This window comes from Austrofundulus limnaeus, unplaced genomic scaffold (assembly GCF_001266775.1).
Source record: "Austrofundulus limnaeus strain Quisiro unplaced genomic scaffold, Austrofundulus_limnaeus-1.0 Scaffold952, whole genome shotgun sequence".
Taxonomy (NCBI): domain Eukaryota; kingdom Metazoa; phylum Chordata; class Actinopteri; order Cyprinodontiformes; family Rivulidae; genus Austrofundulus; species Austrofundulus limnaeus.
Window position 1 is genome coordinate 56937 of NW_013953354.1, and position 18586 is coordinate 75522.

General features: G+C 41.7%; 1 protein-coding gene across 1 annotated transcript in view; it reads right to left on the minus strand.

Annotated features, from left to right (window-relative positions):
• iqsec1b (IQ motif and Sec7 domain ArfGEF 1b) overlaps window positions 1-18586 on the minus strand; it is a gene marked incomplete in the record, with an annotated part of 38018 nt that overhangs the window by 15472 nt on the left and 3960 nt on the right. The window contains 4 exon segments of the mRNA XM_014029801.1: window positions 708-830; window positions 1007-1168; window positions 1673-2952; window positions 3416-3695. Of these exon segments, the coding sequence (XP_013885255.1) occupies window positions 708-830; window positions 1007-1168; window positions 1673-2952; window positions 3416-3695 (1845 nt within the window).

An 18586-nucleotide genomic window follows, 5' to 3' on the forward strand; every position in this document is an offset into this window, starting at 1 on the left:
ACACACACACACACACACACACACACACACACACACACACACCTGTAATTTGCATTTGGACCCGTGGGGAAGTGGCATTGTTCCCCACGATGCACGTTTGGTCTACACAAGGCTGCTTTTTGGGGAATATTGTCCCCACGATGTAGGAAAAACAAGGTCACACAGACACACACACAGGTTTGTTTTTATATCCCTGTGGGGACCATTGACTTCCATTCATTTTCTGGTAATTTTATAGCCTAACCGGGCTTTGGTCTCCATATTTAGTCCCTATGAGGCTGCGTTTTTTTGTTTGTTTTTTTTTTGTTCCTACGATGTAGCAAAAACGTGCCCACACAGTCACACACACACACACACACACACACACACACACACAAGTCTTCCTCTGTGTGAGGAAATGTTTTAACACTGACAGAGGAAAGCAGAAGTATTGCTGCAACAGGTTCTCTTTGTGTACCACAAAGGATCTAAACAGCACAGCAGAGAGGAACATTTCTATTGTTTCAGGCACATGAACCTGAACATTTTTCTTTTTAGAAATTCTAATTGGATCAACTCTTATAGTTAGCTTCAATCTACTGAGGGAAAGAAAACACAGACGGTATTTATCATGCTGCTGAAGGCCTCAGTCCTGACCCTGAGGCCTCGTGGGTCAGTCTGATCCACTACTGGACCCTGACATGTTTAGTATCAGCTTGTAGCCTGACCTGAAGGCTTCAATGAGCCGCTCCACTTTCTGGGCTTCACCCTGGACCCGGATGTGGTTCTGAAACTTCCTGAGGGCTTCATCCAGCTCCATGCTCTGGAACTCCATTTCATCTACCACACAACTGGAGCGCAAGGAGAGGAGATGGACAAAAAGTAAATTAGACTCAAATACAGCATTTTTATCACTTTTATTTTATTACTTTAACTTGGACAGTTTGATCCACAAGCAATGAGTATAAAATGTTTAGGTTTCTGGTTTTGTTTGTGCTTGCACACATCTGAACCAAATCCCACTTACTCCAGGACGTCTCTGTTGAACTGTTTCTGCCGATTGCCGAGAAACTCTCCGATCATCTGCCTGCTGAGTCCTTTTCTCTGAAGCAGAAAGTGGGCCACACCAACAGGCGTGTCGGGGATGAAGCCCCTCTCGGTCAGATACTGGATGCCCTTCTCTGGCTTCCTGTAAAATTCAACACACACCAGAAACAACACGCTCAGTTCCTGACGCCAAACTCAATCTGTAACTGATGACTACTCGAGGCAGATTGTTGGACGACTCGGTCATTTAGCTGAGCAGAATGATGCATTAGTCTCGCTCATCAGTCAGCTCGGAGCTAAACTTTCGTAAAGCCTTAAAACAAAACCGTTTCTTCAACTGTAATCAGTAATAAATCAATGTCATTTAACAGAGTTTATTTGAATTTATGTTGAGGCAAGATTTCTTTAGAAAGAAAATGAAAATAAAAAAAAGAGGTGGTGCCACTGAGATTAGTCTGAGAGAAAGGAACACAAATAGTGGTTACATGATGCACAGCAAGAGATTTACGGTCCTAATTTCCTCTTTTAGCTTTGAGAGAATCTTTATATTTGATGCCGACATAACTGAGTCAGTTAGGGGACAATCTTAAAAAAATCTTCTCCATCACATTACTGTAAACAGAAACCTGTTCAGCTGGGTACCTACTTGTTGAAAAGATTGAGGCCGATGCGGTAATGTCTCTTGCGGATAACGTCGTTGCTGAAGATGGGGGAGTCCCAGCTGTTGCGAGTCTCTTTGTGGTACGTTTGCTTACTCAGCGTCTGCTCTCGCAGGCTGTCTCTGGACGAGGACTCCGAGCTGCAGTTTATGGTGTCGTTGGAGTTCGACGTGCTGTTGAGGCTGTCGTTATCCCCGTCCGAGAAGTCCGACTCAGACTTGCTCTGTCGGTTGGCTGAGCCGTTGATGGCCAGGTGGCTCTCCAGCTGCCGGTGGCGATGGCGCAGGGGCGCGTCGTCGTCGCGGGGAGGAGCTCGTGGCGGCGGTCCGTGGGAAATGTGTTTGGGGCTGGCCTGGGATGACGTCAAGATGTGGCCGTGGGGCTCGTACGCGGGTGGCCGTTTGACAGAGCTGCGCTCGGACCGGTCGCTGAGTTCTGCAGAGCTGTCGCTGGGAGGTTCTATGGTCAGCAGAGGGAGGTGATCCATTCTAAGACGTTGCTCTTGGCACTCTAAAGACGGAGTGCTGCGGCAGCTCGTGTCCGTGTCACGGCCCTCGTCTTTAGACTCAATAGGCCAGTATTCTTGGGAGGAGTTTACCGACTGCAGCCGTATGTCTGATTCTGTACTGGATGGCTGGTCTCCTGACCTGGACAGAGCAGTGGAAGGGGACATGTCCTCCTCATCGATGAACAGTGTAACATCGCCATAAGACGCCATGGTTTCATCACGCATCCGTCCGGCTGCCCTGCGGTGAGACTTCACCTGATAAGGCACCTCCCCTTCCACCTTTGAGCAGGCCATGGCCTCGGGATCAGGACCCTCGTCCCCCTGAAGGCTGCGACAATTCAAGGCGTCATCAATGGACTCCGCCAGAGACTTGACCTGCCTGGAGAAGGCGTCCTCCAGCTCCGTGATGGTGTCCGTCAGGTCTCCCTGCGGCCCTGCGTGAGAAGTCCTGCTGGCCTGCTTGTGGACTTCCACGTCCCCACATTCAGACTGAACCATGGACAGCGGGGTGCCGTCCTCCGTCATGGACACCTGCCTCCCTTCGAAATACGAGCTGTGCACTTTCTCAGGGCCCTCGAATGACAGTTGCATCCTCATGTTGGAGAGAACAATGCGTCTGGACATGCGGTTCTCCGACATGGAGCTCCTGAGACGTTCAAAGTTCTTGTTCATCTGATACTGTCGGAAGGCTGTTTGGATGGTGCGAGCTGCATGCCGAGTTATGAATCTTCCTCCATATTTACGTTCCAGCATCTCCACCTGGCAAAAAGACGGCATATATGAGCTGTGGCTTCCATTAAGTGGTTTTCTTAGCTGTAGTTATCATCATGTTGCCTCTTTGACTACTGGGGGTGTAAATCACCAACATTATCTGAATACAATTTTGTATCTGTTTGGATGATGATATAATGTTTCTCTATCAAAGTCTGTCATTATATGATTTTGACTCAATTCAAATCACAAGTCTGCGATTGATATGATGCCATGTCATTTGCCATCTAACACAATAACTGAGTTAGATGGCAAATGACATAATCCACATCGGGCTTATGATGATGATATGGATCAACTGCTTTGTTTCACCTTCAAATAATTTAATTCTTAATCATTAAATCAATATATTGATGTATTGTTACACCCTACACAGATACAGATGATTTTTGAAGTAATTTAACTTTGCAGAAAAACTACAGTTTCATTACACAAAGAGATTTGACCAAACCTGTTTATCTTGAAGGTCAGCAGAGAGCTCATAACTCTCTGAGAGTGAGCGGGACCGCTTGATGGCCTCCTCCTCTGCCTGCTTACGAAGGATGGATTGCGAGTGCTGAAGCTTGGGCCGGCGGGGTCTCTGTGGGCCGGGTTGGACCCCGTGGCTATAAAGCTGGCTGTCGAATCGGTCGGGACTGATGGCCGAGCCGTGAGTCACCGGACCCTGGCCGTAGCTGGTTCTGCCATCCAAAGAAGGACCGCTCTCACCGGGCCGACCATCGCCTTCCACACTGCGACAAAAGCAGAAGACAAAATGATTATTTTAGCCAGTTTGACAGACTATTCAGTTCTGTTTTCTTCACAGCAAGATGTATCTTCAGGATCTTTATCTTTTACAAACAGGTATAACATTACAGTAATAAGTAGAACACTGTGTGTAAATGATTTAGATGTTGCAATTTAAGGCCAAACAAAATGGACTAGGAGTCATTTTCTATTAAAACAAACTGACACATGACAAACATAAAATGCCACGTAAATACTCTGACAAATCAAACGCCCGCTGTCTCAGAATAATAATAATTCATCCACAGGTGAAAACAGGAGGTACTCACACATGCTCCTGTTCTGCAGACCTACTGGGGGACTGCTTATTGCGAGCAGACCGTCTATTTTCTATAAAGTGCCAACTCTTCCTCCATATCTTGTCCACCATTCTTTCAGTCAAGTGGAGTCCAGAGTACGCTGCCTCCTCCAGGAAACCAAAGTTTATGCCAAGTTAAAAGGCCAATCAGAGACCACTGGGGAATTACATCATGTTTGAGGGAGCAACGACACGCTGTTCCAGTTCAGTATACAAAGTCCAGTTTAGAGCAGAATAGCAGAATAAATACAACTTCATTGATCCCTTAAAAAGAAAAAAATAAATAAAAAGAAGAAAAGCCGAGATGGAGCAGAGCAAGGTGCCGATCGGCTCAGTCAAAAACATCCACCTAATGTTCCTCCTCTACGGCACGGTGCACACGCAGCTCACTAATGTGCTTGAACTGTGACACGACACACCCATGCAGTGTACACAATCTACTTCCTTCATTAGACAGCACAGAAAGGAACATCCAGAAACAAACTGCCAGACTAAAGCAACAGACCCAGAGTCACTAAAGGGGAAACTGAGTTCAAACAGCTGATGAATGAGGTGAAAACTCTACAAGTATAAATTCATCAGTTTTACTTAGAAAAACACAGCTGTTCACTAAGAGAGAATTTATTGATTTGAAGAACCACGCAGCATTGAATGTGTGTAAAATAAAAACAAGGCCTAATTATAAAAGTGACCATGTGACATTTACTGACATTTTTATTAACTTATAAAACTGTTGTATAAAGCTATAAAATTTATCCTGTTGCCAAGAAAAGTCAGCTATTTTGTAAATGCCTGTCTGTTAGCGAAATATTTCATGAACCACTGCATGGATTTTAATGAAACGCTCAGGAAGTAATTATTGGATGTATGGCTACAGTTGATAATTTTTGAGACTCACTCCAACTTGATATGGCCACCACAGCTAACTGATCTTGGCAAACACAAAAATGGGTATAACTCAGTCAGGTTTGTCTGTATGGAGCAAAATTTTTGTGTGGTAGTAGCTGAGAATTATCTCCAACACAAATGTTGAGATTGCCAAATATCTTTGCTTAAAACTTTGACATGCAAGGCAGCTGGCAAAACCGTACATTTCTTTAAGAAATTTATCTTCATACTTTCTTTTTCCACTATTTATATCTTGAACTCTGCTATAGATTAGTGACAAAAAACAAAACAAAACAAAAAAATTTAACCCAAGTCACCGGCCAACTGATTTTAAATAAGCATGTCTTGACACCAACATCATGGATATGCTTGCAGAGCAGAACACCACAACATTCTTGGGAGCACTTTATGGTTTCAAGCTAAACAAAAGGAGAGGGAAAAACTAACAAAAACCTAAAACAGGAATAAAACGCACAAGAATATGCTGCTGTAATTGTAGGACAACTTAGTCTTTGTTTTATGATCGTTAACTCTGACAGCCGTAATTCTATTGTTTGGATTAAATTTTACCATAAAATATAACTTTTTCAGTCAGCTTCCAGCACAGCTTTACATTGTGGAAGAGCAGCCGATTGTTTCTACCAAATACATGTCTCTGTTTTAGCTGTCACATGTGCCAAAACCACAAGGACAAACAAGAATATCAGAGGAACCGATTCACAAACTTTCACTGGGTGGAAGGTATACTTGGATACTGTGTATACATGGCTTGTTTACCTGTGGTTCAGTACATAGAGTACAAGCTCACACCTATGTTCCCTGTTACCCGTGGTCCTTCGTACCTATGTTCCCCATATCCCTATGTTCCTCTGTACCTATGTTCCCCATTTCCCTATGCTCCCCATATTCCTACGTTCCTCTGTACCTTATGTTCCCCATATCCCTATGTTCCTCTGTACCTATCCCCATATTCCTATGTTCCTCTGTACCTGTTCCCCATTTCCCTATGTTCCCCATTTCCCTATGTTCTTCTGCACCTATGTTCCCCATATCCCTATGTTCCCCATATTCCTATGTTCCTCTGTACCTTATGTTCCCCATATCCCTATGTTCCTCTGTACCTATGTTCCCCTTATCCCTATGTTCCTCCGTACCCATGTTCCCCATTTCCCTATGTTCCTCTGTACCTGTTCCCCATTTCCCTATGTTCTCCATTTCCCTATGTTCTTCTGTACCTATGTTCCCCATATCCCTATGTTCCTCTGTACCTATGTTCCCCATATCCCTATGTTCCTCTGTACCTATGTTCCCCATATCCCTATGTTCCCCATATTCCTATGTTCCCCATATTCCTATGTTCCTCTGTATCTATGTTCTCCATATCCCTATGTTCCTCTGTACCTATGTTCCTCTGTACCCATGTTCCCCATATCCCTATGTTCCTCTGTACCTATGTTCCCCATATCCCTATGTTCCCCTGTACCTAAGTTCCCTGTTCCCCATGTTCCTTGGTACCTATGTTACCCATTTCACTATGTTCCTCGGTATGTTCTCCTGGCTTCCTCTTCAAATGTCTTAAAATTTGGAACCCAATTTTCCCATTTTTCTATGTTCCTTGGTAACTATGTTCCTCCATTTTCCTATGTCCCACGGTACATATGTTCTCCTGGGGTTTTAATGCTTGGCTCCCTCTTCAATGTCTTAAAATGAATGAAATAAATACTGAATTACAGATCAGGCATTGTACTTGGGAACATAGGGATGACCCTCAGAAGGCTTATTCTGCTGGAACAACACCAGAACAAACACAACTCTCTGAAAATCCTACCTGATTGTATAAACACCACTGGGATAAATCTCCTTAAACCATCTGTCACACAAATTGTGGAGCAGCTATCCGTCGAGCTCAGAGTCACACCTTGCCTGCTGTCGTGGAGCCAGAATACAGCTGGGAGTCATTTCTGCTTTGAGAAATTTCCTCAAAAGAAGTTCAATTAGTGACTAAAATGAGACCCTGAATCGAGGTTTTCAATACAGCATTCATAATAATTCACCTTTTCCATTCAGTCAAGCTAACACCAAAGACTAATGTGATCAGTTTTACTCTCACTCCATGAATTCCTAATGAACACTTAGAGCTAAATGTTAAATTACTTCTTCAGTTTTATATCCAGCATCACCACAAAATCTTCCATCGGTCATTTTTACGTACAAATATCTTTAGTAAATGGTTAACTCATACTAACAGTGGTCTGTTTCCCTTCAGTGTTGAAGGGCAATATTTTAAATTACTAAACATTTGGTTTGAATTTATTTAATACTACAACAAACTAAGTATAATAAGAATTACTAAGAGTAGCAACATATTGGTTTGGTAAAAACAGGCCACCTCTGGGTATGTTGTTTTTCCTAATCAAGCCTAAAAAACATTGGAGGCACCAAGTCAGAGCTAAAGTAAAAAAGCTGGTATTGGTTTTCCCCCAGCGGGACCCGTGGACCAGAACCTTTGTTCACCTTTGCTCATTTTTAGAGCTTATTTTTTGCCTCGCATTCACCCAAGTATCCAGACTGTGTGTGTGAGACGGCCGGTTGGTGAAAGGAAGACAGCAGCTGTAGTTTCTTCTCTGAGGTCACTGAAATATTTGGCTAAAAGGTTGACGGAGAAAAGAGGGGAGAACAAAAATGTCAGAGATGATATTTTAGGCAGCAGTGCATTCTGGACGGGAGGAAACAGGGAAAGCTCAAGCAAAGCAGGACAACATCGGCAAGGGACAAAACGTTTCAATGTTCCCAACAAACAAGTGCTATTGTTAAAATGAACAGTTTTGTAAAGAATGCTTATTTTAAGTAAACTTTACTTAGATTTGAGGGAGGATGCAGTTATATACTCCTGAGACCACCTCCTGATTAGGACTACACAGCCCTTGAAATCTGATCCTTCAGCCTCAGCAGTGACCGTCCCCTCTCCGGTCTGGCTCCACATCCAGCTGCTCCCCATGTAGACCCCATGTAGCACGTCACCACGGCTGGCAGTCATTTTCAGATTCAAGGATTTGTAGGGGTAGGTGGAGTGGGGGGCATCATCTCCCTCCACCCCCCACTCATCCCCACTAACACATCCTGAGCAAACAGGACCCCTGCCCAGGCCTCAACCCGTTCCATCAGTCGGACCTGAGGGAGAAACATTCCGACATCCTGGAAAAGAGGAGTCACATCTACGGCAGTTCTGGGAACAGAGGAGCGCTAATGAAGTGCAGACTGAGCTGGGCTGCAGCGTGGAACTGATGGAACAAAAGACACAAAGACATCTACGGACCAGAACTGCTGGAAAAGAGAACACACGTTCTGCATATCCCTTTTTTACAAGTGTTTAGAGCTGAAACAAATGGAAGCACTTTATTTTTTAGGACCAAAGATGGAAAAAGTGAAAATTGCCCTAAATATGATTTATTTATTTATTTTGGTCAAAACTGACCTTCTGTACCAACATAATAAAGCTTGATTGGTGTTAATATGAGGTAATGATAGATTTTAAAGAAGAAAGAGGGGGTTTAAGAAAACCAGAGCTACAACTATGATGCAAAATGTTTACAGTAAATTTATAATTGCCCCCCCCCCCCCCCCCCATATTCACCTTACAGCACATAAGAGCTGCTTTTTATGTATGTGTAAACACCGGCAGTAAAGTGACCCCTCCAATAAAACTCAAACAGCACCTCCGTATCACGCCGCTCGCCCCACACGCTCCGACATTTGCTCCGAGCACATCAGCAGATGTTTTCTCTCTTTTCAAAGTGACTCAGAGAGCTCATAGGAACAGATGAACACAGCAGATCTCTCACAGCACGCAGATGTCAAATCCCCTATTTTTTAAATAATTACCTCTTTCTAGGCTGAAGCTCAAGAGACCCCCACAGCAACAAATCAAACCAAGTCTGGCATTAAAATATGAACCTGCCAATAAACATTCAGGTGTAAGCCGAAAGTTTAAGCACCAATAACTAGACCTGTGAATTTATTTTCTAACGGCTATAAAAAGACTTTGGTTTACAGTTCGACACAGCTGCATCCTGGAAAGCGGCGCGGGTCTGACCGGCTGACAGCTCTGCTCCAGAGAGCGTGCAGCAGACAAAAAATAGTCAACAGGGGTCTCGTTACAACTCCGGGTTGATAACTACTGTCAGTCGTGTACTTAGTTTGAGAGGGGAGTAACTATAAATCACAAACGGACTTCTGGCAGCTGGAACCAGCAGCTGAACGTCTCTAGGTGGAGGACTGAGTGTTGGGGGACCGCAGAGAGGAGAAAAAAATGTGGACCAGCCACCTTGACGTCACTCATGGGTTTGTGGACTACTGTTTGGAAGAAACCTGGACTTCAGTTTTGGCTATTTTTATATGAAGGGTTTTAAAAACTCATGTGTAAGGAGTGGAGTCTGAGAACTGAAGCTCATCAGTGCAACTTTGCTCCTATCATGACTTTTAGAACAATACGGACCTGTTTGACCACTATTTATGACCACAAATAGTTAATAATCTGGACTATGTCTGCATCATCATAACTGGTTTCATACACTCAGATAAAAACAGCTTTTATAAAACTAGAGTGTCTTTTTATATTGTTTTACCAACTGAAACCTGCTGCAGACAGACCGTGTCTCGAAATATCTTTGCTTTTTATTGTTTATAAGGTGCAAAACAATAACAAAAACAATTCATTTATGCTCCAGTAATAATGAACAGTTGTTTGTTTCATTGTGAATTAGAATTATAAGGTGAAAAGTGTTAGCAGATACACAAAAAGCAATAATGACTTCTGCTTGTAGGATGATAAACTGTCAAATATTTGCATCAACTTTACATATTGCTTTATTTACATACAGTACAGTATTAAGTACAGTACAGGCTGTCTAATTAGTATTAGTACAGTATTATCTAGTATACTAGATTTTTTGTGTGTGTGACCTCAATCTTTTTAACCTCTTTAATGGCTGTTTTTCTTCCAAGCATGTTTGTTTGCACAGAATGGCTTTTAATAATTTACCAAACATGATGCCAGAAAGAAAAAAAGAAAAAAAGGTTTTATTATTATTATAGGTCTAAAGCTTACTTTTTATAGAACATAAGCTAAATAGAAAAAAAATATTTGTATTGGGCATTGCACTGACTTCCATTCATTTCTCCAGCCTGACCCAGACCATTACCAGTGTCCCTATAAGGCAGGGCTATTCAACTGGTGGCCTGAGGGCCACATCGAATTCACGGGTATGTTAAGTCCATCCCATTGATGAGTTAATTTATTTAAAATCAACTAGACTCTAAATCAGGAAAACAAAAATCTATGAAAGGAACATTTAAAAAGTCTGAAATGACAAATATTTTCATCAGAGAGGTGATCCTGTTAAATAGATGATCAAAAGTTTTCAAACTTTTTAGCTTCTGGCCCACAAACTTACCCCAGCAGAAACTTGTAACTCCAGATTTTACTGGTTTACCCTATACAAACCCTTTTAAACACAGGCATAATAACAATAGGCAAACCTAATAACTATGATACTACTTTAATTTATTTATGATTTTATACTTATTTTTGCAATAATTATGATAAAAAAACATTAGCAATTTATTTGCTTTTAAACTGATGTCTGGAAATCATCTGATTCACTTGAGGTTTCATGACCCACAGAGGGGTCCCGACCCCCCAGTTTGGGAACCACTGCTATAGATGACAGGGTTACACAACTCAGTCTTCCTGCCAGCGAGTTTGTGTAAAACAAAACTAGATTTTAACATGATGACAATAATTGCCGGATATCCGGCCCCTGAGCTGTTAGCATTCTGTAACTGTAGCTCCCTGAGCAATGTAGCTGAACAGCCCTGATATAAAGTATCAGGCCTGGTTGTTTGTAGCAGAAAAGTCCTAAAAGGGCAACAAAAACTAGTTCATTATAAAACTAAATATGTTTGGACATTTTGGATAGTTTAAAACTGCTTTCTTACTCAAACATTCCTTGCAATATGGCTGCTTTTTGCTCTTTCAAAAGATGGTCTTGTGCTATTTCATGATTATACGTTCGGCATAAAATTGCCATAAAAAGGCAATTATAAAATTTGTGAAAAGACAAACACTGTAATAAAGCTGCGCATTCCTTTACATGACATAAATCCTAATTACAAACACGACTTTCAGCAGCCTTCATCAAACTGCAGAGCTGCAGGATTTGCAGAGTGACTTGAAATAAAAGCCTTATTAGTGAAGCACAGCTGCAGCAAATTAAAACATACTTCACTGCAACATAAAAGACTGGAGCTGGTCCTTTGTAGATGCCATCTGCACTCTTAGAAAGTAATCAGAAATCAATACTGGTCCCCTGATAACTGCCAGGCCTCGCTCTGCCTGATCTCTCCTCCCTCCTGTCAGGATTCAAACACACGGCCAACAATTCCATCAACAGGGAACAAATAAAGTTATCCTCAAAGCAATGCTCAGCACCTGTTCCTAAAGCCCTCCTGCTATCAAACGGCACATCATCACGACGAGGGGCCACAGCAGACCTCAGGAATGCGTTGCAGCCCGGCTCACTGGTGGATTCTGTACAATAAGACTAAACACACAGTGACTCAGAGCGAGGACGGGATCTGTTTCCCATCATGACGGAGTCCAAAGCACTCTTTGGAAGTTTGCGGTCTGAAAGTTTCAGCCTTTCCCTCCTCATCACCACAGACGTTCTTCCTCTTGTTTACCAAACACAACCAAGACTCACAGTCAGGTGGATCCTGGTTCAAGCCTCTTTAAAAAAACAAGCAAATAAAAAAACATTCCACCGCCTCCCATCAGTCTTACCAGCCGTTCAGCTCCAGCTCCAGCTCCAGGAGCGACTGGGTCTTCTCTGAATTACACTGCAAACACCACATGCTGGCCGGCACTCACAACACAGTGGAGTCCAAACATAAGAGGGTCTCCTTGCCGCTCCTCATATTGCCTAAAAGGACAGACACGTCTCAGAACGGCCATCTGCTGCAGCGTCTCTGCCTGTCGCCAAGGTTCCCCATTCCCCGTCCTTCTAAACACAGCTTCCTGAGGAGTACGGTCAGAGCTGAGCTGTAATCTCTGACAGACAAACTCAGCTCTCTCTTTTTGTCTTTTCTTCCTGCCTGTCCTCTGCTGTGCGCCGGGCTGGTAGGAGTTTAAAGAGAGATGAAGGGGGGGTGGAGGCTGAGTTTCTGCCAGGGCCTGAGCAGTATAGAAGGAGGGGAGGGGTGCAGGGGGGAAAAAAGGGGTGTGAAAGCACGGTGGGGCTTGTAGCTGGGCAGGATTTGGATGAAATACCTCCTGAATTGTGCAGGAAAGAGCCGGGCAAACAAAACAGTGGCTGCTGCAGGTGAACGTGTTTTTTTTTAACATCAAAAGTGGGAAATGGCAAGAGGGAGGTTGGAAAAAAGCATATAGAGGATGAGCATAGAGAGATGCAAAGAAAACAATGTTTCACAGATTTCCACTGAAGAAAAGAGACTTATAAAAACATAAAAGCAAATAAAACAGCATCTCTATTAGAAGTTTTTGGTAATTGTTAAAATGTGAAGAAAGAAACTAACGAACCTGCTTCGCAAAATAAAATTTCAAGAAAAATATGTTCTTCTCTAGCCCTTCTACCTTCCATTGTTTTCTGGATAATGCTCCCCTGCATGCCTCTCTCCACATTTCACCATCCCCTCCAACTGAGACCCAAACGTACATCAGAGCTTCAACTGACAGCGTCTTGTTGCTGGACTTTACGAGCCACAGACTAATCACCCCTCTGAGACTAGAGGGGGGGTTGGGGTAAAACTGCCCCCAAGTCAGAAGTATTTTCTCGGTAATGACAACGGGCGCAGGAAACGGCGGAGAATGACTCCCACATGGAGCTAGTTTACATCCGAACACACACATATATACAGCGTCTACAGGAGATTCTTCTAATTACAGGCCCCAAGCCCTGAAATGATCACCCTCTCCCCACTGTTTTCATCTAAAAGGCTTTAAATGGACGGTGCAGGATTAGAGACAGAACAGCGTTTTGACAAATGACCAACAAAGAGCGACTGAAGCTGAGTGATTACGTGCAGACAGACAGACAGACGGTCCCCGACCAGCTGATCTATTTCAGTTTGAGACCTCGGCTCTGATCTCTGGTGACTACAGCTGCTAACACCTCAGGGAGATGCAGACTCAACTTACACACTGCACCTATAGCACACAAGCGCTCAGCTCTCACTGACAACCAAACATGGGAAGAAGAAGATTTTAAAAATAAGGACTGGGATTGAAATTATTTGATAGTTTTTGATACATTTCACCCACCAAGCAGAGACAGAGGCAGGTATTTTTATCTAGAAATGCCTGAATAATACGAGGTATTTGTCCCAGAGCGTGTTTTGGACCACTGGGAGCAGCTAACTGGAAGTTATTTGTTTTCAAAAGCAATGGGAGGTGATACTAGGGTTTCATTTTGAAGTTACAACACGTGATATTTAATCCTTGCGACTGTTTCTGTACGAGACTTGGGGGAATAATTGGTTTGAAACGATGCAGTTAGTTGAGTTTCGTAAACTCTTGAGTCTTAGTAACTTTGTAAGCCTATGCTAGTCTTTCGCTGCGCCTGCCCACCCTGTCTCACTTCCTCTTCTAGTGTTACGATCCAGTCTAGCCGCCCCGTCTGGTGAAGGCCCACTCCATCTCCAGAGCCCTGGCCGCACAGCGCTCTGCTCCAGCATGATGTCATTGAGAATTCCAGGCAGAGGCCCACTCTCCTCTCATAAAATACCATTTATTCAGCCCGACATATGGTCTTTTCTGCATTTCAGATCCTTCTCCTTCAGCACCGCCTTCATTGTCATTCTGGATGTAGAGAAAGCTCGAAATGTTACGCTCGGGGCAAGGCCACAGAGGCATGAACAGGTCAGATGTGTGCAGCTGCTGGATTCCTACAGATGTGCAACCTGAATAGTACCAGGGAAGAAAAAAAAAACAATGAAATGAGACAGAGCAGAGGAAAAGAGGGAAAGTGATATCTTCCTGGAAAGTTGGTTGCAAGGTTTTTGCAGCGGTGCTTTTTCTCTACATTACATCATGTGTCGATTCAATTTATCGGCTTCTTTTCCTGGATGTTGTGCGATGGAGGGTCTGTGTTAAGAAATGGAAAAAAGAAAAAAAAAATGAAATGAAAACTCAGCGCTCACCGAGTCTGGAAACAATTAGAACAGGCTGATGTCATAGTTTGATACAAGGAGCATACTAAATGAGATGTACTGGCCCGGGGAGGGTTTGTGAACACAGAGGACTTTGTGTAGAAGGAGGGGAGCAAAAGAAACACATTTCTCCTGTAACTTCTCAGGAACAAAGAATGTCTGTGGATAACAAAGATCTGGCAGCAGATGTATAAATAGAGTTGAAATAAGAGTAATTAAAGGATATGTTGCCTCTTCTCATCACATCCTGGCAGCAAAGCTGGACCAGATGTGTTGACTGTGGGATCCTACGGGAACGATCAAGGATTATCAGCGGCGAGTGAAGTCTGAGAGGATTTTCCCTTTCCCCCTGTTTGTACGTCTTTGTAGAAAGTAGTAGTAGGTAATCCCACTCCGTACAATAATCTGCTTGTACGACGCTGTGAAACCAGAAGGCTGCACTGGACGAGATGAGAGGACATCCTTTCAGATGTGTTTTATGTGAAATGCTAACACTCAATTTATTTATTTTTTCTCCTACAACCTTGACAACGGGCTTGACTTTCAACATTATCCAAGTGCAACACAGAAAGTGTCAAGTAGCTACAATAAACATGTTGGTAGGAGGATTTCTAAGGCAGCAGTTATACATTAGGAAGTAAACGTAATAAACCGCAGCATATTTCTTTTGTTTAGAGTTGAGTGAGAAGATTGATACCATACATGAATGTGTGCTGAAAGTGAAGCTAATTTCCATCGCTCTAATAGGGTTTCTTTTTTTAAAACATGAAAAAACAAAGTTTATCTCAAACCTTTATCCAGATCAGGCACTTTCAAACTAGATTTGGAAATAATTTTTCAGATCTAAATGCAGCTGTAGATACTGTACGCTGGACGTACAGTTGCAAAAACAAAACCAAAAAAATAAATAAATAAAAAATAAACAAAAAAAATCAGTTAATTTTTGTTTTTAGTAGTTTTAACAGTTCATTTTTCCTACAAGCTGTTTTGTGCTAAGCTAGGCTAACTGACTTCTGACTTTATGGCGTTTGAAATTATTTGATGCAGAATTCAGAGCAGAAAACAAATTAAAGCAGCTTAAAGAGGACATATTATGCAAAATCCACTTTTTTAGCCATTGAATGTATTTTGTTGTGTCTTTGGAGTCTTACAATTTTGACTCTCCAGGTTCTGCAAAGATATCTTTATATTCTGTTTGGGTCATACATTTTAACTCATTCAGTTCTCTCTATTTGTATTTGATGCTTTCTGAACTATTACATCACAGTATTTGCAACGGAACTTCCAAATAAGGTCTGGCTTTACAAACTACAATAATTTGGTGGACTTCCTTCTCCTCTGGCTCTGGGTCAGACTCTGGCTCCTACATGTAAAGATGGATGGACAAGTTCTCCCTTGTTGACATCTTAATTCATTTGTAAATAAAACGTTTCTGCACAGTCGTACACCCCTCTATCAAACTAGACAGGACCACTCTGGAAGCTGGAGGGGGTCGAGGTCTGAAGCACCTTGTTTGGATTTAAAGAGACAGCCTCAAAACGAGTTGATCTGAGACACCTCAAAAAAGTGGTGACAGAGGGGCTTACGGAGTTACAATAAGGGTGCTTCAAACCAAAGCTTTGCATTTCCACTTCATATAGACCTCAACTGAATGATTAAATGTGAAAAAGAAGGAATTAAAACCATGATATGTCTCCTTTAAACCAGTTTTGTACATTAAATTTTATCATTTTAACATAGTTTTTAGTGAAACTGATTTTACTAATTAGCCGTTTCTCCCACTTCTTGCTGTGAAAACTTAAACGAGCAGCTTTAACCAATCTTTTGAAAGCCAGTTTTGTTAGTTTGTACTGATACTAGCAGATTTTTAGTTGTTTCTTTTTTATTGTGATACTAAATAACACTTTTTTGTATGGTTTTCTGCTAAGCTACGCTAACATATAGGTGTAGTTTGGCATTTAGTGAGACTTGATACATTTTAAACCAAACAAATATTAACAGAGAAGTTTTGCCCATTTTTTTGTACATTGAAAATTTTAAAGCTAAGACAATTTTTTTTGTATATTTTGACAGTAGCTAAGTCTTCTACATGCTGTTTGGTGTTCAGCTATGCTAACAGTTATTTGACTATGGCTTTTAAAAGACATATTTAAGAATAAATATTTACCAGATTAGTTTTTGAAAACAAATTAGTCATAATAATATGTGCTGAAATGCAGTAATAAGGAAAACAGACTTCTAAATATATAGCACTAATTTAGTAATATTTTACTATTTAACACTATTGATAGTCATTTGTATCTTTAACCACCTATCCTTTAACTTTCAATAAACCAGTGAAAATGCCAAATAAATAAATATACCAACACAAACATCCAATATTTAAGTATGCCTAATTAGTTTTAAGAATTAGTTTTTTTTATTTAATAACTGCAAGTTTTCCGTGTTTGTACCCGTGTCCTCCTATGGTTTTCTCTCGCATTCCAATGCCAAGCTCAGGTGGAGACTCTGAATTACACTAAATTATAAATGTGGGCAATCCTGACCAGTTCCTGCAAATTTCTTTGCAATTTTTAAAATGACTGAGTGGGCAGAGAAATTGCCAGGACCGAATAATACCCTTTTCAGTGGAAAACAAAGCTGCACTTTAAAACTCAACTACTTGTTTGTGTTTTTCTCAAACTGTGCTACTTTAAATTAAAAAAACACCTCAGAGCAGCACCTCTACACATTTTGGTTTGTTCTCTCCTAGATATTAACATCTTAACAGGAATCATACAGTTTATTGTTTACAGTTAGCATGATCGGAAATGAAACATGTCTGTTTATGATACATTTAGCTAAACCCGACTGGTTTTTCATATTTCTCTGAAGCTTTACACAGTAGCCCCACCCCAGCATAAAAAACACACAACCTTACAGTTCTCTCCTGCTAAAAATAGAACCATGTGAGGCGACACGCTCTGGTAAACACTGGGAGGTAGCTGTGAAGAACACGACAAAGAATACACCTTCACACAACCGAATAGCCACTCAATGCCCTGCTAATTTTATCTGCTTATCTGCTCTTTTAAGGCACATCGATGTGAAGCAGGTTTCTTTTTTTTTTTTAGGTCAAATGGAAAATAGTTTCTGCTGTGGACAGAGCTCAGAGGAGCCGTAGCTTCTCAAGGTGACAAAAGGCCACTGTGGATATAAATATTCGCAGTGGTCATGATGACCAAAGCAGCCTGTCGCCAGAGAGCCGAAATGACAAAACAGAGCCTTAACACGTGATGGAGCATGGTCCAGAGTGGGCTCTCAGTGTCATATCGCCTCTCTCTGGTTATAAATGAGACTACACGCTCCCCTGATGCACAGCAGGCCTGCAGCACAGAGCAGTGATGTCACTCAGAGTGACCCAGGTCAGATTTTTTTTTCACTTAGGGAGGGGGTAGCTGAGTTATCAGACACCAGGATGTAACAGACCAGCTTTTTCTGGCTGTGCACAAGGAGGGGAGGAGTGGTGTGTGTGTGATCTATTTGTGGCAGCAGCCGACTCACACCTGTCAAATGACAAGTTACACAGAACAACAAGTCAGAAAAATGAGGTGCAGTGAAGATCTTATTTTTTCTCCCAACTTCATTTCAAATTCTAAAGAATATGATGGACTAAACATGTTACCTTTGAAGAATAATGAATGCTTCTTAAATCAAGAATATCCATCTCATTTGAAAATTGCACCTAACTTTGATGGGCAACAAATATTTATTAGAACCAATAAAATTGCAAATGCTAATAAACAAAAGTACTAAACCATATTTTTAGTCTCCTCATCTGTTGACAACAATTTTAAAGCTCCATAACAGTCTTAAAGTTTCTGATTTTCTGCCTAAAGACACCACAGAGGCCTGTAAATCCAATATGATCAACATCAGCCAAAAAAAAAAAAAAAAAAACATCTGGTTGCTGCCCTGATTTCAGGACTGATTGTTTTCTAAAAGATATTAAACATAACTTATAATTCAGACAGAACACAGAGGGGTTCCTAAAGAAAGTTATTGTTCGTTTGAACATGTTTGCACCTCTTATGCAATTGATTTCTGTTATTATGTCCAAGGGCCATAGCAGCAGCAGCTAGTTGTAGCACTTCCTGTGTAGCCTGGGACATGTCCATTAGGAATGTAATGTAATGTAATGTAATCCATTAGTTTCTATGTTCTGCACAATATATTGGTTGAAAGAACACAAGGTGATATTTCGTAAATTAGTTCTGGAGCTAACGCTATAGTTATTAGCTCTGGAGCTAAGATCAAATATTGTCTCATATATAATACAGCGGGTAAAATAAGTATTGAACACGTCACCATTTTTCTCAGTAAATATATTACTAGAGGTGCTAATGACATGAAATTTACACCAGATGTCGGTAACAACCCAAGTGA